This window comes from Crocuta crocuta, unplaced genomic scaffold (assembly GCF_008692635.1).
Source record: "Crocuta crocuta isolate KB4526 unplaced genomic scaffold, BGI_CrCroc_1.0 scaffold148, whole genome shotgun sequence".
Classification (NCBI taxonomy): domain Eukaryota; kingdom Metazoa; phylum Chordata; class Mammalia; order Carnivora; family Hyaenidae; genus Crocuta; species Crocuta crocuta.
The window spans coordinates 1201709-1225035 of record NW_027532416.1 but is presented as its reverse complement, the minus strand read 5'-3'; the positions used below and the strand labels follow the sequence as shown (position 1 = coordinate 1225035).

The following is a 23327-nucleotide window of genomic DNA, read 5'->3' as shown; positions in this document are numbered from 1 at the left end:
CGACGCGGGGCTCAAAGCCACGAACTGTGAGATCATGACCTGAGCTGAAGACAGATGCTTAACCGACTGAGCCACCCAGGCGCCCCTCACAGGCCATTTTAAAGCCAAGTCCCTGGGTTGCCCTGCAGGCTCCAAGCTGTCCGCACATAGCTCAATGTGGGGCTCAAACCCACAAACCATGAGATCGTGACCTGAGCCGAGGTCAGACACTTAACTGACTAAGCCACCCAGGCGCCCCTCTCTTGTGATTTTCTTAATATTCTTTTCTTTTCTCTAGCTTACTTCATTGTAAGGATACAGTATATAATACATACAACATATAAAGTATGTGTTAATCGACTATTTATGTTATTGGTAAGGCTTCCAGTCAATAGTAGGCTGTTAGTTCAGTTTTGGGGGACTCAAAAGTTATATATGGATTTTCAACTGCAGGGGGGTTGGGACCCCTCACTCCTGAGTTGTTTAAGGGTCAACTGTTGGTCAACTGTTCAAAGGTCAACTGCTCAAGGGTGAACTGTCCCTTCTAATGTGGACAGTATATGATGTATGACACGGTCTGGCTTTGCATGTGGATGAAACAAACTATACAAACTGATCCACACACAGCCGTGACGGAGGCCTAGAGCAGGTGGGCCTATCTGGGAGGGGCACCTGGCTTTGTCTCTTTAGAAGTTAAGCACGGGCTGTCCCCTCTTCATGGGATCACTGCCCCACATATTTATCTTTCCAAACCTCCTTGGGAGCAGCAGGTAAAAGTGACCTCAGAGTCAGGGCTGTAGGCAGCAGATGTTTTCCTTCAACAGGAAACACAGAGGGGTGTGTTCTTTGACTCTGATTAAAGCTCTTGTTGCCTCAGGGGTTTTCACAGAGATGCACACACAGACCATGTCGTTATCCTGACCCTACAGCCCCCCACAACAGCACCCTCCCTGCACTGACATGTGAGATGAAAGGTATAAAGTTAAGCCTCTCTGTCCTATTGCTCTGGCTTGCTCTGGGGGGAGATGTGCCCCAGGACTTATGGGCCTGAGGTGGGAATCTTGCAATTTTTTTTTTAAAGAACTATAGCATGGGGCATCACATAGTGAATGCATCTGGAAAAAGTGAAACCACCATCTTCCTGATATTGGCTGCTTTGTAACTTTGGATTTTTGGGTCTTGAATTTTGTGAGGAGGGTCTGGTGGGGGCTTGCCTTTCTCTAGAGCAGAAGGACCCTGCAGATAGCATTGGCCCTCCTGGGCCTGAGGCTCAGTGTCCAAGGGACCCCGACTGCATGAAACACCTGCTTTCCCAGTCTTCATTATAGTCTATAACATGAATGCCCGACCTCTTGAAAAAGCATGCCACAGTGGACAAGTCAACTCTGGAGTCCGAGAGACCCAGGTTCAAATCCTGAGACTTAGTGCTCTGGGACCTGAGGTAAGTAGTTAACACATTTCAGTCTCTGTTTCCTCATCTATAAAATGGGAGAGGACAGTATCTCATATAGCTGCTGTCAGAATTAAATGAGATTAAAATCCATGAGATGTACTAAAATCTATAAAGGCTATGAAAAATCTAGAAAAGTCCAGCACACTGTAGCTGCTGCTTTCTCTCACCTAATGCTGTGGGAGCAGTGCCTCCTCTCACCTTGTGTTTCCCCCTCTCAGCGGGGACACTCTGGCCCCTCCTGATTGGGGGGGGAGGGCTAGGGGGGCAGATCCAGGGGAAGCTCTCTCCCTTCCACACTCATAGGGAGAAGTGATTCAGATCCTAATGCCTCAGGGGGAGAAACAGACTCTTGGTGGAGATGTAACACATTAGCCATTAAAATGATCAATTAGGTGACAGTATTGAAACACTGACAACTAGAATATTCCACCCACGCCTGGCTCTCATTTATCTCCCTCATGCCTAGCCAGTGCCTGACACCAATTAAACATTCAAAAAAACTCTTGCTAAGTAAGTAGAGAGAAAGTATTCATGAAATGCCATTCACTGAAAAACTCAGAACGAAATTACAGGCACATTATGTTTATGCATAGACAGATACTGGAAAGGAACACAGATGTAGCGTTGTGGGAGAAATGCCATTTCTCTTTTAAGATTTTGAATAATGTGTTACAGTGACCTTAGTGATAAGAATTCTAAAAATCAAGAAATGACCTTTGCTTACAAAGCAGCAGGAAGCCAGGCAGGCAGCTGGGGTGTGGGAAGAGGAGGGTAGACATAGATTAGGATGCCCACCCTGTCACTCCCAGCAGATCTTCATGGGCAAATTTATTTCTCTGGATTGTCAAGCTTAAACAGGGTGGTCTGGGAAAAGCTGCCTGGACATGATTTACTCATAGTTTCCTGCCATCTCTTCTGGTGGGTTTATTACAAGTTGGGGCTCTAGATTTTAGCACATCATTGCAGGGTGTTGGACCTTCAATGACACAGGACCTTATGCACATGCCAGAGGCAGCTGACACCCTTCCAGGGGATACAGCAGCCTTAGAATCAGATTCAGTGTTGCTTGGAGCCGGCTCTTAGGAGAGAGTGAGTAAAGGTCTCAATTAAATCCAGTTGGAGGGGCGCCTGGATGGTTCAGTCTGTTAAGCATCCTACTTTGGCACAGGTCATGATCTTGTGGTCCAGGAGTTCGAGCACCAAATTGGGCCCTGTGCTGACAGCTTAGAGCCTGGAGCCTGCTTCTGATTCTGTGTCTCCCTCTCTTTCCGTCCCTCCCCCATTCGTGTTCTGTCTGTCTGTCTCTCTCTCAAAAAGTAAACATTAAAAAATTTTTTTTAATCCAGTTGGAACACAGCAGGAGGCATTGGATGTGAAGAACAACTGAAAGTTTGCTATACTCATCCAGGCCTGCATGATTCCATGCATGTTGAGACCAAAGAACAATTTCAGCAAAACCCAGGGACCTGATCTAGGAAGGAGAACCACAGCATGGAGCAGACCTTGAAGACTGGTCTTACACCTCCATCTTGCCTCCTAGGCTGGAGGGGAGGCATGTGGAGAAGAGCTTTAGAGGTAGAACACTCTAAAACCATCTGATCCAGTTTCTCATTGTACTGGAACGGGAGCAGGGACTCACCTGGCTGTCAGTGGTGCCAGAACCAGGGTCCCTGCTTCCCACTTCCCTTGTCCTCCCTCACCTCCCATGATTTCCCAGCTCTTAGCAAGGTCAGCCTGGCTCTGCCCTCCTTTGACTGCATATGTGGATGAAGCCCAAATAAGCATCATTCCTTACCAGGAGCTATGGGCTCATTCTTGTTTAGAAATGGGGGTAGGAGCACCTGGGTGGCTCAGTTGGTTAAGTGTCCCACTCTTGATGTTGACTCTTCACTGAGTGTAGAGCCTGCTTGAGATTCTCTCTTTCTGCTCTTTCCTCACTCATGCTCTCTCTCAAAATAAATAAGTAAACATTAAAAAAAAAAGAGAAAGAAACAGGGATGTACAGTGTCTAGGGAGGAGGAACTCCATGCAAAGAATTGTGTCAAGTATCTTGTGAAGGATCACTGCACAATGCAAATAAGTATAACCTTTTTGACAGTATGAATCAAGAATCTAAAAAATCACCACTCCCTTTGCCTTAATATTTCTGTTTCTAGGAAATTATCCCAAGTACATAATCACATGCGCAAACAAAGACTGATATGCAAAAATGGGCTTAGAATAAAATCTATACATGCACAAAGACTAGAAGCCACCTGAATGCCCATCTGTGGGAGGTTTCCTATGTGAACAGTGACACACCAGGCAGCTTATGGCTAATGACCTGGGAGAAAACGCACAATATATATTAAGTTTTAAAAAGCTGATACAAATGATGTATTTAATATAAAACCCAATTTTGTTTTTATAAATGCTTTGGTGGGGAAAAGCCTGAAAGGAAATACACCAAAACATAAACCATGATTAGTAATGGTTGTGTGACTGATAGTTTATTTTTAGCACTTCTTTAATTTTCTCAAATTTTTTCCAATTTTTAAAAAATATTTGTTTTTGGGAGAACACAAGAAAGGGAGGGGCAGAGAGAAGGGGACAGAGGATCCAAAGTGGGCTCCGCATTGACAGGCTGAAGCAGTGAGCCTGATGTGGGCTCGAACTCCTGAATTGGGAGATCATGACCTGAGCCTAAGTCAGGCACTCTACTGACCAAGCCACCCAGGTGTCCCAATTTTTTACAATTTTTAAAAGATGAATTTGCGCTGATTTTAAACTCTGAGATGAAGGTCACTAAGAAGGAATTCTTGGGTACTAGCTCTTTGTCTTCTCTGACACAGAGACCCGGAGCGGAACCTGCAGACACACCCAAACACTGCATCCCAGGGCAGTGCCCATGGACCCTGCCCCTCAAAGACACCCCCCCTCCACCCTAGCTGCCACCTTCTGGCCCCAGGCCCAGATGGTGCGTTACCTCATTGTTGGTGCCGACGTCCAGCAGGACGGGGAGGCACTGCTGTGGGCTCACTCCGCCGCACGCCGTGTACAGGGCCAGCTTGCCCACGGGGATGCCCATGCCATAGCAGCCCAGATCGCCCAGGCCCAGGATGCGCTCGCCATCAGTCACCACCACGGCCTGGAAACAGAACAATCGGGAAGTGCCCCTCATGACACAGTGCTCATTTTATCAACCCTTACATGTCAGCCTTGTCAGACACCCACCTCCTCTGCTGTGGAACCAAACCACCTGTCTGGGAAAAGGCCAAGGGATTCATTCAGCTGCTGGTAGCCTTCCTTCTTCCTGTGCCCTCCCCTTCCCTGCAGGCTGGTGAGAAACCCCACTGAGCTGACACCTTGCCCTGCTCTGAGGTTTTGGGTGAAGGCTGCAGAAAGAGCTGGAGGGAAACCACATCTAGTCACTCTCCTCCAAAGAAACTAAGCAGATCTCAGCTTGGGATCTGGGGGCAGGGATGGAAGGACATAATGAACGGAGACACTGAAAACCAGGTGTTCATGCCGCTGCCACCAGCCCCAGTATAGAGGCCAATGAAGTCTCTCTGGACTGCTCCTGGGGTACAATAAACCCAACCTGCACAGGGCAGGGCTGCTGTGACAGCTGTTGGGGTCACTACCCCACACTAAACCAGAAGGATTCTCAGCATGTACTGCGATTTCCTGTGTTCTGGCAAATATTCACTGAAGGTATTCTAGGCGCCAGACACGGTGCTGGTTCAGGGCTTCCTTACTGTTAACTAACAGATGCCGATGAAGCTGATGGTGACTGAAATTCCTATGATTATGACAGATATTCATTTATCCATTCCTTTAGTACATATTTATGAAGCACTCACTTCTCAGACACTATGCCAGATCCTGGGGGAAGGAGTGTCCGTTTGGTCTCTTGTAATAACAAGAACATACGGACTCGGGCCTTCAAGAACTAAGGGGCAAAACAAGAGATGAAATACGTCTATGTGTAATTCGCACGTCTGGGAGGAAAGTGGGTGCAGCAGAAACAGCACGAGGGAGGCAGAGACAGAGAAGGGAGAGTCACTTTCTGTAGCGGACCCTTCATGGGTGAGGGGACACGCATGTCATGCTTGGGGCAGGAGAAGACTGTCCACAGGCAATGCAGCTGGGAAGGAAGGCGCTTGATACAATAGGAAATCAGGATCCAGGATAGAGATGGGGAAGGGGCGGACTGTGTGTGGGGAACAAGGAGGGGTGGGTTGTATGAAAGGAGAGAACAGAACACGAGGCAGGAGTCAGGCTGTGAAGGCCACAGAGATCCCCTCAGGGTGTCAATGAAGTTGTCTATAGGTCACCCCAACCTGCTCGCCATCACTGCCTCCCTCTGTCTGGAAATGAATTAAGTTATAGGGCCACTCATCCCTCTTCTGGAGCCTGGTGTAGACCAGGGCTTAGGACCAGCTCTACTATGGAGGTACGGGTGGCTCAAGTGTGGTGCTCATGGGCACCACAGGCTCAGTTCACTCCATGCAGCTACAAGACTAAGTCCTGGAGATAAAGCGATGAAGACCCACTCTTGCTCTGAAAGAGTTTATGATCTGGTACCCGACAGGTCCATGGCACCTTATCATTTCTATTCTTTAGCTCTCTAAGTCACACGTGGGCTGGTGCTGCCTTTGGGTAGAAATAGGTGAAGAGATTCCTTTTTTTTTTTTTTTTTTTTTAAGAGAGACAGAGAGAGGCAGAGAGAAAATCCCATCCCGCAACCCTGGGATCATAACCTGAGCCAAAATCAAGTCGGAAGTTCAACTGACTGAGCCACCCAGGGGCCCCAGGGGTAGGGATTCTTAAAAATACTCCTCTTCTGAAAAGGGGAGTCATGGGGTGGTGGTACAAGACACCCACGAAGATTATGATATTCCCCCTCAGACTGATCTATTGCCTCTACGGAGAATGTTCTTAGCCCATAGGTCACCTGATTCTCCCCACAGTCCTGGCAGGTAGGGGAGTCTCAGACTGTTAGCCCCATTTCACAGGTGAGTAAACAGAGCTCTAAGACCTTCATGTTTGATATGTATTTGTTACATATCAGCCAGATGCCAGGCACTGGACTGGATGTTTGCACATTGGGTATCTTAGGAAGATTAGATGACTTACGCAAGTCACTTGGCTTATGCATGTGGCAGGGCAGGATTCTAATTAGGCTTTGGGTTCCTGGTTCAGAGCTCCTCCTACCACATTTCAGCTGGTAGAAGCACCATTAAAGCATCTGTTTTCTTGGTAAAGTTCTGCCCTGCCTCTTTGCCACCCTCCCCACAGCCTGCCTCTGACCTCCCTCTGGCAGCTCTCCCTAGTGAAGCCCGTACCCTCACACTGCCTGCGTGCCCACGCTCTGGGCACTTCTCTACCATCTTTCCTAATCCAAGCCTCCTTATCCTGATTCCCACACTCCCAGAACTTCTCTCCATTGAGGGGCAGTGAGTTAAACAGAGGAAGTTAGTGATTACTCCAGGATGTTATCCCTACAACTCTGGGGTCATTCAAGATGGTGATGGGGCTCCTGAAATGTGCAAGGGCACTCCAGTGCATGCCTGCCTCCTCTGAGGGCATGGCTCACCATCTGTTGCCCACTCTCAATCCCACTGTGTGAATGGCTGGGCTACTGTGATGGCTTCAAGCCAGACTCACCCTCCTTCCTTCCAATCTCCCCTGCCAACCAATGCCAGATTCACTGCATCAGAAGCCCATTTTCACTATGCCATTTCCAGGCTCAAATACCTTTAGTGGCTTCTAGCTTCCAAAGAAGAGAGTCCAAAACCTTTAACTCTTTAACGACCTGGACCCAATATATGTTCTGACGTAGCTCCTGCAATGCATCTGCACACAAGTGCCTACTCCAGCCAGACTGGCCTCCTCACTCCTCCCAGACATGCTATGAACTCACCTATAGTCTCTTCCCTCTTGGCCACTATGTTCCTTCTCTTTTTCCAGCATTCAAACCCTGTCCATGAAAATCTAATATGATTTCTCCTAGTATTTCTTTTTTGTAAATGTTTGTTTATTTTTGAGAGAGAGAGAGAGAGAGAGAGAACGAGAACAGGGGAGGAGTAGAGGGAGAGGGAGACATAGAATCTGAAGCAGGCTCCAGGCTCTGAGCTGTCAGCACAGAGCCCAATGCAGGGCTTGAACTCACAAACCATGAGATTATGACCTAAGCTGAAGTCAGACGTTTAACTGACTGCGCCACCCAGGCGCCCCTCTCCTAGCATTTCTTAAAGCTACTGCACAGCTAGTCTGCTCGTCCTCTTTGTCTGCCTTTCACAAACATTAAGTACCTACTGCTTGCCAAACCCTGAATAGGGTGCCACTTGAACATTTAACACTTAAATAAATGCACATTTTATCTCATCAAACAACATAAAGATTAATGGCACCGGTTTTGGAGTCTGGTAACCAGTATTTAAATCTAGGCTCCTTGATAATGCATCATATGTAATACTGGGTAAACAGGTAATTTTTCTGAGTTTTAATTTTCCATAAAATAGAGATAATAATACCTCACTCATCAGATTGTTGTAAAGATGAAATAATATCAGTTTCATTTTAATCAGGCGCATTGGGTAAGTGGTCAATAAATGCTTGCTTCTGTTATGATTACCACAGTGGTTATTATTTGGGGCAAAGATCCCATGTTAGGTTTTGAATTGTTTTATTTCTCTCTAGTTCAGCATTATCACAGAAAGGCCATTCAGTATCTATCTGTTAAAGGAGCGAAAGAAATGGAAACTAAGCAGAATGGTGGCTAATGGCTAAGAAAGTTGGTCATGCAAAACTTGTGGCTTCTATGGTCATTTTTTAATTTTTTAAAATTCAAATTAACTAACATACAGTGTAGTCTTGGCTTCAGAAGTAGAACCCATTTCCTTCCTACACAGGGCACCAAGTGCTTATCTCAAAAAGTCTCATTCTTAATGCCCATGTACAGCTGGCTATCTGTTGGACACTGCCACTTGGATGTCTAATAGTGCTCCCAAATTCCTGAGTCCCTAACCAAATGACTCCACTTTTCCCTTTTACTCTTCTAAACCTTTCACTTCTGCTGTCCTCCTACCCTCTGTTACCTGTATCTCCCAAGTTCAAAGCTGTCCTAACTGCTTAAACTCCTCTCTGTCATTAGTCAGCCACAGCCAATTGGTTACCAAGTTCTGCTGATTTGATCTGCTCCTTGTTTTTCCATTTGTTGCATGATCTTCACTTCCATTGCCACTTGCCTTAGGCCAGCCTGTCCATCTCATCGACCTCTGCAGTGGTCTCCTGACTGGTCTGTCTGCTCTTGGGATTCTCCCCACCCCACTGCAGGTCTCCAAACCATACCCAGGTTTGTCACTTTCTTACCCCAAACATCCAATGGCTCTTGATGCCTATAAAATAAAGCTCAAACATCTTTGACTGACATATAAGACCTTCCATGGTCCAGGTCCAATTTACCCTTTGAATTTCTCCTTTATACAAATAGAATAATTCTAACCTTGTATAAGGTTTGTACTTTCCTGACTACATGCCATTTTACTTCCTGAAACCCTATTATCTCCCTGATCCACATCCTACCATTCTTATGTGCTTTAAGGAGCTGTACATAAGTTACCTTCCTCCATGATGTTCCCCCTTCTAGAAGTCATCACTGCCTTCTCTAGCTTCTCTTCAGGGCAAGAAATGGGTCTTATCTTTGATTCTTCAGCACTGTGCTTGGTGCCTGCAGTGTGATACCAACTGCTTAAACGGTGGCCAATGTGATAGATCTAACAGAGCAAAGGATCTCCATGGGGCTAATTCAGACCTTGTGTATGAATGAATGATTTCAGAGAGGAGATACTGGATCCTATTTTTCATAACATCAATGGAGCTGATGCCAAGGGCCACTAATGCAGTAGAGGTCAAAAGGCTGAGAACAAACCTGAGCAGCACTGTGGGGTTATAGAGTCCAGCAATAACTGTCTGAACTATGGGATCAGTTTCCTTGTTTGGATGGCATTTGCAACTTCTAATTCTTCTGTATTTCAGATGACTAGGGGGAGGCTGGGCCACATTCTTCCTCTGTCCATGTACCTTGGACCTACAGCATTTTCTGACTTATTCTCCATGTCCCTTAGTGTAGGTGGACCCAATGGGGCCGACCCCAGACTGACCGGAGGGTCATGACTCCTTGCTTGCCTGAGCCCTGGTTTCCCTGGACTAGTAGCTGTGTCATGGGCTGCCCACAGCCCTGTGTATGCATCCCTCTCCTTCTTCCTTCACTCCCATCCTTCCTTTTTCTCCTCCTCCTCCCCACCTCCTCTCCTCTTCTCTCTCCACAACATCAATAATGCACAGTCTGCAGTTTCAAATCTTGATTCCACCCTTCACAGGTAAACAACCTAACCTCTCAGCTTCCTAGTCTCTATCATGGGGGGAATAACAATCCCTACCACTTATAGGCCTTGAGGAAAAGTCGACGTGGTCATCTATATAGAGCACTTAGCAGAGCTGTGTTAGGTGGATATGGGGATGAGCCACCCACATCTCCCTTTCAGGACTGAAGGAGTAATTCCCTCAACCATACCTTCAGGTGTCAGCCCACTTTGAGAATTTCCATGACTGAAGAGAGCCACCTTGTCCAAGGTTACACCCTGTTCCAAAGGGCAGCAGTCCACAACCAATGACTGGTGGATGCAGAGCTATAAAGGCCCAGCTCCTCTGTCCCAAGTTCGTTTGACTTTGAAGGACCACCCCAGCTCCAGAGGCTCCTCATCGGCTCAGCTGGGTCTTCCTTGTGACTTCACCCAGCCTAGCCTCCCCCTGGGCTTTCTCCTGCTGCCTTCCCTTCTAGAGGTATTGATCCCAAGAGCATTCCCTGATATGCTCCTGTCCATCTCTAAGAATGGTTCCCAGGAACCCTCCACCTTCTGACACTGAGGGGGGAATGGGTTTAACACAGAGCAGGCCTGTGCAATACAGGTAGGCACATGGCGCCAGAACTTGGTCCAAGTTTGCCTGTCCATGTGGCAGGGGCCACTCCAGTGGCTCCACTGCCCAGGCGTCTCTCAGCACCTCCCCCTGAAGCTGCTAGGATTGGGATAAGGGAGAGATTTAGGAGCTTGGGAAAGCTGTGGGGAGGAGGTCTGTTCTCAGCTGAGCCTTGCTCAGGCTCAAGGCAGTGGCTGCTGTGGGAAAGAGTCAGAAAAGCAGTTCTCACTCCTCTTGGTGATTTATGCTGGACAGCTCTGGGCAGCCTGGCCCGCCCCTTCCTCCCTGAACAAGAGGGGCCCACAAAACTTCATGGCCTCCACAGCCCTGGGCTTTGGCCTCACTTATCCTGTATTTCAGTCTGCAGTCCTGCTTTCTGGCTGGGAAACCAAGGAAAGTCATCCTTTATCTTCCGAGTTCCTCTGGACCCCCCCTCCCCTCCAGCCAAGAGGCCACCAGCATTAGGTCTAAAGATACCTGTGCCATGAAAAACTGCCTCCTGGGCTCAGCAGCTAGGGGAGAGGTCGCTCAGCTTTAGGGCTCTGCTGGCCAACACCTATTCACGGGTGACCTTGGCCAAGTCACAGCACCTCCCCTTGCTCACCTGAGGGACAACACACCCTACCTACTCTTCAAGGACCGACCTTGAAGGTGTCCATGGCACCCCTTCTTTCCTCCACTCTCATCACAGTGGCTGAGAGAACCGAAGGAAGTAATGATGGGCATCTGCATCAGTCCCAAAGTATCATGAAAGGGATTCCTTGCCTAGGAAGGGAGACCTTCATCTCCTCTTTTTTGTTTTATTAAATGTTTATTTTTGAGAGAGACAGAGAGGGGGGAAATGAGGGGCAGAGAGAAGGGGATAGAGGATCTGAAACAGGCTCTGCACTGTCAGCACAGACCCCAGTGTGAGGCTTGAACTCACAAACCTTGAAATCATGACCTAGCCAAAGTCGTACGCTCAACCAACTGAGCCACCCAGGTGTTCCTCACTCCTCTTTTTAAGGCAACTGGAGAAAACACACCAGCAAACTAGACTAGGAGTTGGAACATTCTGAACCTTTGAAAGGGCAGCTTTAGGGGGCAAGGGTGGGGAGAGGGGAGGATCCTCCAGGAAAAGGCTGGTGGATGGGGCAGGCCAGAGGCTAGAGGAAGCTGGGGGAAGCCTGATCAGTCCTAAATGACCTATTTACGAGCCAAACTATGGGCTTCTGGTTTTTCTAGAGAAGGCTAGAAATCCAAGTTTCTATCTTTCTTTTCTCAAGTGAAATCTCCCGGTTTTAAAATGTTGTCTACGAATTCAAAATTTTGAAAAATCACTGAGGGCCAAGTCAAACATGTCCAGGGATTAGACTGGGTGGATGCCCCTCTGTGGCCTGTGATTCACAGGTAGACAGCCTCCTCTTTGGCTGCTCTCAAGGCCTCTGCAGTCTCTCCCCTGCACTGCTGTGTGTCCTACAGCTGCGCCTTCCACCTCCAGCAATGACCATATCCATTCAAGTGCCTTTCAGTATCATACACTCTATGGTTAGTCTTCACAATAAGAAAACAAAGATCAGAGAGCTTATCTGCACAGACAACAAGTAAATTGAAGATGTGAGATACCGGACTATAAAGCCATAGTGGATTCTTCCATATAATTGCCAAGGACTGATCTTGGGGCTTCTCCAAAGTGAGACAGATGTAAAGGGTCAAGGGAAAGAGGTGACCCCAGGCATTCACTTGCCTGTTCTAAGCTAGTACAGGATGAATGGTCAGCCAGTCAGCACATTTGCTCCTCTCTTGGGCAGCACACAGTCTACTCCCATTGTTTCTGGGTCAGTCTCTCCAGCCTGAATTTGAGCTCCTGGAGTTTGGGCCTGTACTCCTTTATCCTGGAAACTACAGAGAAATCCTATAGATGTTTACCACTTGATCAACAAATGCAACTGAATTAGATGCACTGGTCCAGATATGCCCATGGAACCTGTGTTCGCCCTAGAGGCTTTGGAGGTCTCTATCTGCAGTCTGCTTCAGTCTCACCCCGTCTGGGGTGACCTAACACTCCATTTCTCTTCCTCTAAAATCACAAAAGTTGCTGTCTCCATCTCTGGTAGTTAGTACTTAATACTTGGAACGTTCTCAAACTATGTTTGTTGAAGTCAGTCAACGAGTATTTTCTAAGTCGTATCCTGACCAAAGGAGCAAACAGAACCCAAAATCCAGTCCACGAGCTCCTCACCAAGCCTGTGTGCCAGCCTGGGGGAAAGAGGCACTTTCTTCTTACTGGTTAAGAGGGGGTGGCTTTTTGTCATTCTTTTGAATTCCTTGTAGCTTGCACAAAGGCATGGCACATGCTGCTGAAGACCCCATCTCTCTGCTCCTGGCACTATGCCTGGTACACGGAAGGCCCTCATCATGTCCACGGAGATCATTTACCTCAGCAGGCATCTGCATTGTGCCTACTATGTACAAGGTTTTACCATGGCTGAACCTCCCAAGAAGGTGGACAGATTTGTCTGCAGGCATCAGCAGCACGTCTGCACAGGACAAGTTGGAGTTAACTTCCCATCCAGTGAGATGGCTCCCCTTAATATGGCTCAGATTTTATTATAGCTGGACTAGACACGCCCTAGCAACTTGCTTCTTCTGGGATGGAGACCAAAATTCTCAAGACAAGGCCTGCATGTAACTAGAGTCTAAGCAGATAAGCAGGGAAGAGAAGCACAGGGGAAAAAAATCACACCCAGACATAGATATACAAAAGGAGCTCTTCAACATGGCCAGGACTGAAGTCTGAGGGCCCTGGCCATGACCCCGCCTGGCTTGCAAGTGTCAAGGTCATGCACTCTGCTCTGGTTCTGAATACTACCACTCCCAGGGAGGGCCAGAAGTGGGTGGGAGGCAAGGAGAGCTGTATTCAGTGTCTAGTTCAGAGAGGTGGGAGTTGTTCAGGGGAACTGGCAGGAACAGGGAGGAAAGGCCTGAGGAGGAAGCAATGTTGGGGTGCCTCAGCCTCCCAGACAAGCAGGGTGGTGTCAACAGCTCCAGCTCCTCCCCAGCTTGTGGACCAGAAATGCCTTCGTGAAGCAGCTAGCAGATGTTCTGCATTTTTGCTTCACCCATTTTATCTGCATTAGCAATATGATCTTTTCTTTTAAGGTTTATTTATTTTGAGAGAGAGGAAAGAACTCAAGTTGGGGAGAGGCAGAGAGAGAGGGAGAGAGAGAATCCTCAGCAGCCTCCACCTGTACTGCAGAGCCTAATGTGGGGCTTGAACTCAAGAACGATGAGATCATGACCTAAGCTAAAATATAGTTGGATGCTTAACAGATAGAGCCCCCAGGCGCCCCAGCAGTAACAATGATGTTAAATGTGAAAGCCCCTCATGCTCTGCCACAAAAGTCCCTCTGGCAGGAGATATGGGCATGTAGCCAGAAGCTATCAAGTTCCTACAAAGCTGCACATCTTATATTTTAAAATCAACACAAAACGTGCATTCTACATTATATCTTACTTAGGATATAAACATGTTTTACACTTAGATTTTTTTGAGTGAAATTGATATTCCAAGAAGCAGCAGATTTATTTTGTCACTCTGTATATAATCGCCTCCACTGACTGGGGACACCCAGGTGTGAAGGTATCATTCATCATAAGCTTTCCCTCTTGTTGCAAAATGTCCCCACCCTGTGTTTTACTCTCTCCAAAGCCTACCTGGCCAAATTCTAACCCTCAGTTAAAGGCCCTGCTCCAATGTCCCATGAGGTTGTACTCAATTCCCCTCAGGCTAGAAGTAATCTCTGCCCTCACACCCTCAGCTCTCTGTGTGCTTCCTTTACCTCTGATCAAGTTCCTTGTTAGCCTTTCATGTCTCTGTCTTACTTTCCTCATGAAAAGTCAGCTACTGGAGAAGTTCTGTCTGATTTTTCCCCGAATCCACCATGGAAACTGGCAGTGTATATTTAGTAGGTAGGTACTCAATACATTCCGAACATGTCTTCAGACTACTACTACACTATTAATAACAAGGGCAGTTTCACATGGCTATGGGTCAATGTACACCTCTGCTCCGTGGTGCATTTATGCTTGCCTCTCACCAGCCTGTGCTCTGGGCCTGGGAAAGCAGTGCAGAATCTTGCTGTTAGTGCTGCAGTGGCTCATTTTCTAGCTGGGGATGCCTTCAGTCCAGGTTGAAAGGGCTCACCCAACAACAGAACAGCAGCAAAAAAAAAAAAAATCCCACAAAAAACAAAACCAAAAAATGGGATCATACCTTAATATTGTCTTCTGGCCAAGAGTTCAGCATTGTTGCAAGGTGGCCTTTGTCATGAATGGTGATAAACAGCCCACTAGGAAAAACAAAACATGTATACACAGAGAAACCAGGCAGTCAGAATAGGAACAGAGCAAAGACCACAATACTGTGCATCACTGCATCATTTAATTTTTCCCACAGACCTGGGCCAGGGCAGTTTAGAGAGCCCTGCCCTGGCCTTCCTCCAATTTCTCCTCTCCACAAGGCAAGGAGTCCATGGGGCCAAGCGCTGTGCCCTCTTGGGGACTGTGCTCAACAGAGCCTGCCCTCTCCCTTCCTCCCTCTAGAGCAGGCACACAAGATCCCAGAATTCTCTGAGTAACCCCAAAACTGCTTCAAGAAACTATGTCGGCCTCTTCTGAGTCCCCCTTCTAAGTACAGAGCACACTACAGTGGGCAGACCCCTACGCCTGGGGCTGTCACTGGAACTTGGACGTGTGGGTCGTGGTGTCCAGACACAGGCAGTGGGGGATGGGGCTGGGGAAAGGGAGAGGTGTGGGCTGCCAGCTTTGAGCCACTTTTCCTTGCAGCACTAGGGCCTGTGACTTCTAAATTCAAACTTGGCCTTCCAGGCCAGCATGAAGGTGTATCTGTAAAGGTGGGAGGCTGGAACATATTTTACTCAGCAGTTTATTGGCATGATTTAGAACTTCTAAAGTTCAGCCCTCTGTCTGTGGACCTGAGTCTTCTGTCCGGGGATCAGGGGTGGGAAGATGGGGTAGTTCATGCCACTTCCTTCTTTTCCTTTTGTCCAATACACCCCAAAAGGCTCCTTTTGCTAACAAAGCATGCGCTCTGGTTTGCCAGTGTGAGGAGGCTGGGGAGCTGTGGGAGAACAGCTTCCCCTATTTGCACTGCCTTGGCTAACTCAGAGAAGGCTTCTAAACAGAGCTTGTCATGGCTTCGTTAGATGTTCACATTTTGGATCCTTTATTTAAATCATGCCCTAGTCAATTCTGTAAACACCCTTGGCCCTGCTCTTTGGTTTCAGCAGTCTTGTAAAGTTCCCAACTGTGGGCAAATGTCCTCTCTGCTCCCTGTACACTTCCATCCAGGCAGCCAAAGGCAAGTGGAGAAAGTCTTACTATAGGGCAGACTGACTGGCACTTCCACAAATTCTTTACTGTCTCAACAATCCCTATGAACTGTCAACAAATGACCGGTCTTTGTTCTTTCATGGTTTCTCTTGTCAAAATCCACTCATTACACCCTTTGCAAAGACTATTTTAAGTTTCTCTTTTCTCAAGCCTCCAACAAACAGCCTCACCTTCCCCCAACCCCCCTAGTGACTTCGTCTCTGAGGTCATATGAAGCCATGGGATGGCATTTCTGTCAACTTTCCACCATGAAAGCTGCAAACTCCTGCATCTGCAGACAGTTTGCGTTCCAATGAATATTATAAAGTCTTATAGTAATTTACCTCTTCTCTCCTCTAGACTGTCCATTAACCTCCCATCAGCTCCACAATATCCCCAAGTCTTTATCGTCTTAAAATATTCTGGCTTTTGTTGATGACAGTCTCTTGAAGAGAGTAAACTCTCTTCAGATAACAATAATAAAACTGTCATTTTTAAGACGATTACATTATTGTTATAAAACTTAGGAGTGTATAAAATATACATATTTTAAGACAATGGAAGTTGGCCAAAAGCAGGCAGAAACTGAAAGGGAATTTACCTTTGAAAGTAGGAATTAATTACACCTCTCGAGATTTACGTAGGTTTATAAATTCGCAGCTTCGTGTTTGAGGGGAGTCTAATATGAGGCCAATTTAGTGCAGCAGAGAGCCTTCCTAGCTTGAGGTTTCAGAGAGGGGAGTAGGGGCTGGAAGAACAGCCAGGAAGTGAAAAGAGGCACTCCGGAAGGGAAGGAGCCACAGAAAGAATGAACTCCGGGGTGGGGTATAAATCCTGCACACATCATTGAGCTGCTGACCATCACCTGTGCACACACGCATGCCTGGCAAAACAGCCACAGCTGCGAGCAGTGAAACATGAACAGAGATTTCAGTTGCTACTGATCTGGAGAGACAGAGTTTTACACAGTGCTCCTTTAGTATTCTACTTACTTTATGCATGTTAGACATTTTCCATCGTAAAAAATTTTAAACAAAACAAACCAACAAAGATTACCAAGGAACCCCCAACGATTCTTGGTTTCCACATTCCTTGCCAACACTGTGCCTTCTCGCTCCTCTCTTCCATCGCCAAACTTCTTAAAAGTGTGGTCTACACCAGCTATGGTATATCTTCTCTCACAGTCATGCAGCCAAAGCTGCTGCACTTGCTAAGGTGACTTCCATATCAACAGTGTCATCACTGTCAACACTGTCATCAACAGTGATTTCCATATCCCTGATTATAACAGGGATTTTCAGTTTTCATTGCCTTTGGCTTCCCAGTAGCATCAGACACTTTCATGTTCTCCCACCCACCCTTTGGCCTCTGCGACTCTCTCTCTCGGAGGCTTCCTCTTACCTCTGGCTGCTAGAGGCTCTTTGTCTTTCATGTAGAGCCATCCAGCTATTAGGTGTTATAGTTCCTCAAAAACTTGTACTCTTCTGCTTTCCTTCTTACTCTTATTTCTATATGTGATCTCACCAGCGTCCCCAAAGCTTTGGGCTAGTTACTCTCAGATATCTGCAGTCCAGAGTTTCTCACCTTTGGTGCTACTGACATCTGGGTTGGATAATTTTTTGCTGTGAGAAGTGAGGTGGCCTGTGCATTGTAGGATATTTAGCAGTATCGCTGGTCTCTACCTACTGTGCCAATAGCACCCCATGCCATGTTGTGACAACTGAAAATAACTCCAGACATTTCTAACCTGTCTCCTGGGAGGCAATGTCACCCCTGGTTTTAGAGCCATTGTTCCAGACCTTTATATTTAAGTGCCTACCTGACATGTCCCTTTGTATGTTTCAAAAGCACTTCAAGCTCAGCAGGTCCAGAGCCAAGTCTATGATCCTAACCTTCTACCACTATGACTCAAGGACAGGACAAAACAAAGACCCAAGACAAACCTGATTCTCTTCCCTTCCTTCTTTTCTCAGTGAATATTCCCCTCACCCCACACTTCCATCTAGTATATACATCTAGTTTAACCATCCCACCCCCCTGGAACCAATCCTCTCCCCTTTAATATAACCCAATGCTAAGTCCTTCAATTCTACCTTCTACGTAGTCCTGGTTCATATACTTCTTTCAACCCTAACACCACCTCCCTGGTCCAAGCTCCTATTCTCTCTTCCCCAAAGAAAGAGTGGGGTGTCCCTTGGGACACCACCTCTTGTCTTTCTTCAATCCATTTTCCACACAGTATAAAGAGAGATGTTCTTGAAATCAAAGTCTTAACTTTGTTATTCCTTGTGCTTGTCTTCCCATGGCTCTTGGAATAAAGACCCGAGTCCTTAACACGAGGCCTGGCCTGAGGAGGTCTTGTTAGGGATGTATTTCTGCTAGTTTTTACTTTCCCACAGCTGTACTTCTAATATCTGTAAGTGATTTCTCCCCTGGGTTTTCCAGAGCGAGTCAGGTGGAATAATAATGCCAACAGGATGCCAATTCTTTCCAGCTGGAAGAACTGAGTCCCAGCTCCAGGCTCACTGATGACTCACTGAATGACCTTGGGGAAGTCATTTGCCTACACTAATTAATCCCAGTGACGCATTCCTGGCCTCTTGAAGCTGTTTAACTTGGCCCTGTTCTAGAAACGTTTCTCACCCAAACAACTCTGGTTCTCAATATTCACCTGATAAGATTGAGGCATAGTAGTGATACTTAACAAAAATCTCACATACTAAGGAAGGGGTTTGATCCATGCACACTATTTCAGATCTTAGCAAAGCTCTCGTGTGATTAATTCTAAACACAGAAAAAAATACGATTATGAAAATTCTTTGGTACATTAAAACAGTCCCTCTTCATTGAAGATAAGGAGAGGAAGGAGGGAGACTTAAAATGTTTTACATTTAAATTTGAGTTACTAAAATTTTAAAAGATTCTTTTTCTCTCTCATTTTTTTGCATATATAATTTTATGCTCTGCAGGGATCATGCTGTAAAAAAACACCTTTTGAAATGTATTAAAAGCTTTTAATCACTTCTCAAAGTGCTCTTCCATCTATTATCAAAACTATAGCAGGGACAACTGGGTGGCTCAGTTGATTAAGTGTCTGACTCTTGATTTCAGCTCAGGTCATGATATCACATTTCATGAGTTTGAGCCCAGCATTGACCTCTCTATTGATGGTGAGGAGCCAGCTTCAGAGTCTCTCTCTTTGCCCCTCCCATGCATGCTCTCTGTCTCAAAAAGGAAATAAACTTTTAAACAAATAAACAAACTATAGCTACAGATGATCCCAAATTGATTGCCCTGGATGGGGACTTTGAAATATCTAGTCCAAAGACTTCATTTTATAAAAAGAGGACATGGGCATCCAGAGAGACCACTGAGGCTACTAATGAAACATTTTCCTTTGATGCATGTTGGCAAGAAAGTAAAACGTGCAGAGTGAGGGATTCTGATTGTAAACAACCAGACTGCAGGTTCGAGCAGGATCCTAAGGGGGGCTCTTGCCCATCCATCCATTTCTTGGCAGAACTGGATCTGGGAAAAAAGAAAACCTCTTAAATGTCCTCAGTAACCTATTTGCAGGTTTAGCCACTTTCTAGTCAGGGGACACTATCTTTTCCAGCAGGACGTGGTGACGGGGTTGGCTGTTATCTCTGTTTCCATGTGGTTCTGATCAAGTGACAAGTGCAGACGTTCATTCTCTGTGTAACTTCTTAGTGACTTCAGGAAGTAAACACGTAAGTGCCACGGGAGGATCTCCTGCACCTGCTTTGTCTCACTCTGAGACCTTAGACTCACAGGCATCCCTGAGGCTAGAATGGGGATTTTCAACTAATTTCCAACAATACAAAGCACTGAAAATAATGGGGCTGCAAGCGACTCACGTGTAATTTTGGGAAAATGGCAGATGGAAGGTAGCACAGACTAGGGGTTAGATACACATGCTTTATAACCATAGCACATGGATTCAAAGCCTGCCTCTGTTACTAGCAAAGTGGCTATGGACAAGTCACTTCCCTTCCTCAAGCTTCAGCTCCTCATTTGTAACATGACAACATGACACTGGCTGCTGCATACATTTGCTATAAGGACTAAGACAATGTGTATTTAGTTTATCACAGTATCTGTTGGTATACAGTAAGCACTCAACAAGTGGCAGCTCTTAGCATTGCTGAGCTAGTATAGTGGGTAAGAGTCCAGACTCAGGGGGTATCTGGGTGGCTGTTGTGTCTGACTTCAGTTCAGGTCATGATGTCATGGTTTGTGAATTCAAGCCCCACGTCGGGCCGTGCTGACAGTGTGGAGCCTGCTTTGGATCCTCTGTCTCCCTTTCTCTCTGCCCCTCCCACCTCTTCAAAGATAAATAAAATTTGAAAAATAAAGAGTCCAGACTCAGGAGTCAGACTGCCTGCGTTCAAATGCTAACAAAATGCCAGTGAAGTGCCTGGCTCATAGTGAATGTTCAGTGGATGCTAGTAGCTAATTATTAACTTGTATTTTAACTAGAATTATACCAAATCAATGTGCACGTTTGTTGAGAGCCATGACTGGCAGTTATATGTGCCTTTGGGGAAGGCAGTCATAAAATGTAGTGGAAAATCTTTTCATTATGTGGGTCACTGAGTGAGGGCAAAATACTGGGGTGATACACACTTCGGACTAAAAGTTTTCCATGTTCCTTGCAAGAGCTAGTATTAAATGAGTGTTATCAAGAGCAAACGGAAAGGAAAAACAGGGCACAAATGGGCAATATTCACTCATTCACTCACTCATTCACCATTCATGCTCTCATCCACTTATCTATCCATCCATCCATTCATAGGCTTTTTGAGTGTATCTCTGTTCTAGGAACCCTACTAGGGTTAGGCTCTTTATGTACATATCTTAATTCTCATGGAAGACTATCAGGTGGGCAACACCATCATTTGATAAAGAAGATTAGGAAGTACAGATGTGAAGGTAAAGGTGAGATTGAAGCACAAATCTCTTGGTTCCAGCAATGTGGCTCCTTTAGTGTGTGATTTGGGGCAAGTCACTTCAACTGTCTGTGCCTTAGTTTTCTCTTCACTAAACTGGGAACAATGACTTCTCCATTGTGGAGTGACTGTGGATGAAACAAGCAAGTTCACAAAAACTCTGCACATTGGAAAATCCTATAGACATGTGAATCTTGGTGTTTGTCTGACCTTGTCCAATATGGTGAGTCTGAGAGGGGGCTAATGTGAAGCCGTCCAAGAGCATGCCAGTCTCTTTGGTTTCCTGTGGTCTCAGACAGCTTCTTGACACCTAACTTCATCCATCAAGGGCCCGCAGGAAACCAGAGAGACTGGCATGCTCTTAGAGGGGTTCTTTCCATGAGAAGGAGTCAGAAGCCCACGGAAATGAATGATGCCCTGTGAAGCACTACCTTTGACAGCTGGTGTGATGTTATCATCCTGCTCCAAGGCACAAAGGGAGGCAGGAAGGTGGGAAGCTCCAGGAAGCCCTGGGCTGAGATGCAGAGGCGTTTCCAGCTTTTGAGTGAGTTATAGGCTGCCCTGGGGGATCCCAAAGCATTGAACATCCTGCAGTGAGCTAATGTAACCTGAGCATTCATCAAGGCCAATGACTCCTCTGAGTGATTAGAACAGAACAGCCTGTACGATGCTAACAAAGATGGGCACCTGGGACAGAGGCACTCCTGGGAATGTCTCCCTGTTAACAGTCATTAAGTGGAACAGGAAAAAAAAAATAACTTTGGCTACTTGTTACTTCCCCCCATTTTTCCTGTTTACTTCAGGGAAACACTTTTGGAATCGGAAGGAAGAACAAATACATGTAGTGAATATGGCCAGTTGCCAACCTTTGGAATCCAGGGCTTAAATAAATACATGCCCTGCTTTATATAACATACAGCCTATTCTTGAAAAGTTGTGAGTAAATAAAATATCTATATGTAAAATTATATTATTCATGCATTTGGAAGGTTGCTGTTTTAGGGAGACCTGCTGAGAACTGTTTGCAAACATAGATCACTGTGCCCTGATTTATGGTTTTCACAAATTTGGATTCTCGAACTTCAGCTTCTTCAGAACTTGGATTCTCTCTAGGCTGATGCCTGGACAGCAGGACCCACTGACCAAAGCCAAGAAGTGGCCAGAGAAGTGGGGTAGCCCCCTTCCACATGGAGCTTTGGGATAAATGTGTAGACAGGGAAGGGACGGAATGATGCTTATGTTCTCTTCTTTCACATACATGACCCGTGTAGCCTAACAGGCATATCTGTCATAGGCTGTTCATCCTGGAGCACAGCTGATGTGACACTTTGGGATGCAAGTGTTTAAAGGCCAGCGTGAGATTCACCACCTGCTCTTTCCCTTTGCCATGGCAACCTGTCCAGTTCCAGACGAGGCTACTTCAGCAGCCTGGTCCTAGAGGAAGAAATCCATGAAGCATCACCTCCAGCTGCCCCACAGAGGACAGGAAGCAGGAACACAGAATACGTTTTGTTTTAAGAGTTGAGATTCTTAGGGTTTGTTCTGCCATGTAAGCCAGCCGTAGTACTCCCTGTACAGCAAGATCTCCCAGAGGTGCCCCATACGTAAGACAAATGTTGGGGCTCCGGTGAAGCAGAGGTGAGGGCCTGCCTTCTCTGAGGGACCACCCACTGCTCTTCATTTCACTGTTACTGTTCCCACAACAGATCTCAGGCAATGACAGCAGAGAAAAACAATTCCTGATTGGAAATAGTGCTATGACATTGTAAGTCAGTAATTGGTATTTAGGAAATTATGTCTTTTTTATTATAATGTTTATTTGAGAGAGAGAGACAGATATTAAGAGGTGGAGGGACAGAGAGGGGGAAACATAGAATCTGAAGCAGGCTCCAGGCTCTGAGCTGTCAGCACAGAGCCTGAGGTAGGGCTTAAACCCATGAACCGTGACTTCATGACCTGAGCTGAAGTCAGACACTTAACCAACTAAGCCACCCAGGTGTCCCGGAAATTATGTCTTTAATGCATAACTCCTCCCACTGGACTGAATGTTCTACATCCATTTTACTCACTGCTGTACCCCCATCCCCACCCCCACCCAAGGGTCTCACACAGTAATGGGTGCCCCAAAAACAAGATATGTGCTGGGTATGCTGAGTGGTTCAGAACACGGGTGCTGACATGACACAGATCTGGGCCTTTATTTTCTCAGGTATAAATGGGGCATATAATGACCCCTACCTCAAAGTGCTTCTGTGAGGGTTAAATGAGATAATATGTAACAGGTACATTGCACGGTGCTTGGCATGTGAGAAGTGCTCTTGGAAGTGCGATACTTAGCAATACTGTTTCTTTATGCTAAAGAGTGATAAAGTAGCCAAGTATTTTCCAGGTTAGAAAAACTCCAAGCCAACTGTTGTAGGTTGGCTCATGTTTCCCCCAAAAGATATACTGAAATCCTAAGCAACAGTACTTGTGACCTTATTTGGAAAAAGGGTCTCTGCAGACGTCATGAAGCTGAGGTCACAAGGAAGAGAACCCTGATCTGACATGACGGGTGTCCTTAGAACAAAAAGTGGGGATACGCCGGG

General features: G+C 46.3%; 1 protein-coding gene across 2 annotated transcripts in view; it reads right to left on the bottom strand.

Moving 5' to 3' along the window:
• Positions 1 to 23327, bottom strand: part of ME3 (malic enzyme 3) — a 192504-nt gene that overhangs the window by 60277 nt on the left and 108900 nt on the right. For both annotated transcript variants that reach the window (XM_077778974.1, XM_077778973.1), the window contains exons 4-5: positions 14652 to 14727; positions 4398 to 4559 (exon numbers count right to left, since the gene is read on the bottom strand). In XM_077778974.1, the coding sequence (XP_077635100.1) occupies positions 4398 to 4559; positions 14652 to 14727 (238 nt within the window). The remainder of the gene's footprint in view (positions 1 to 4397; positions 4560 to 14651; positions 14728 to 23327) is intronic.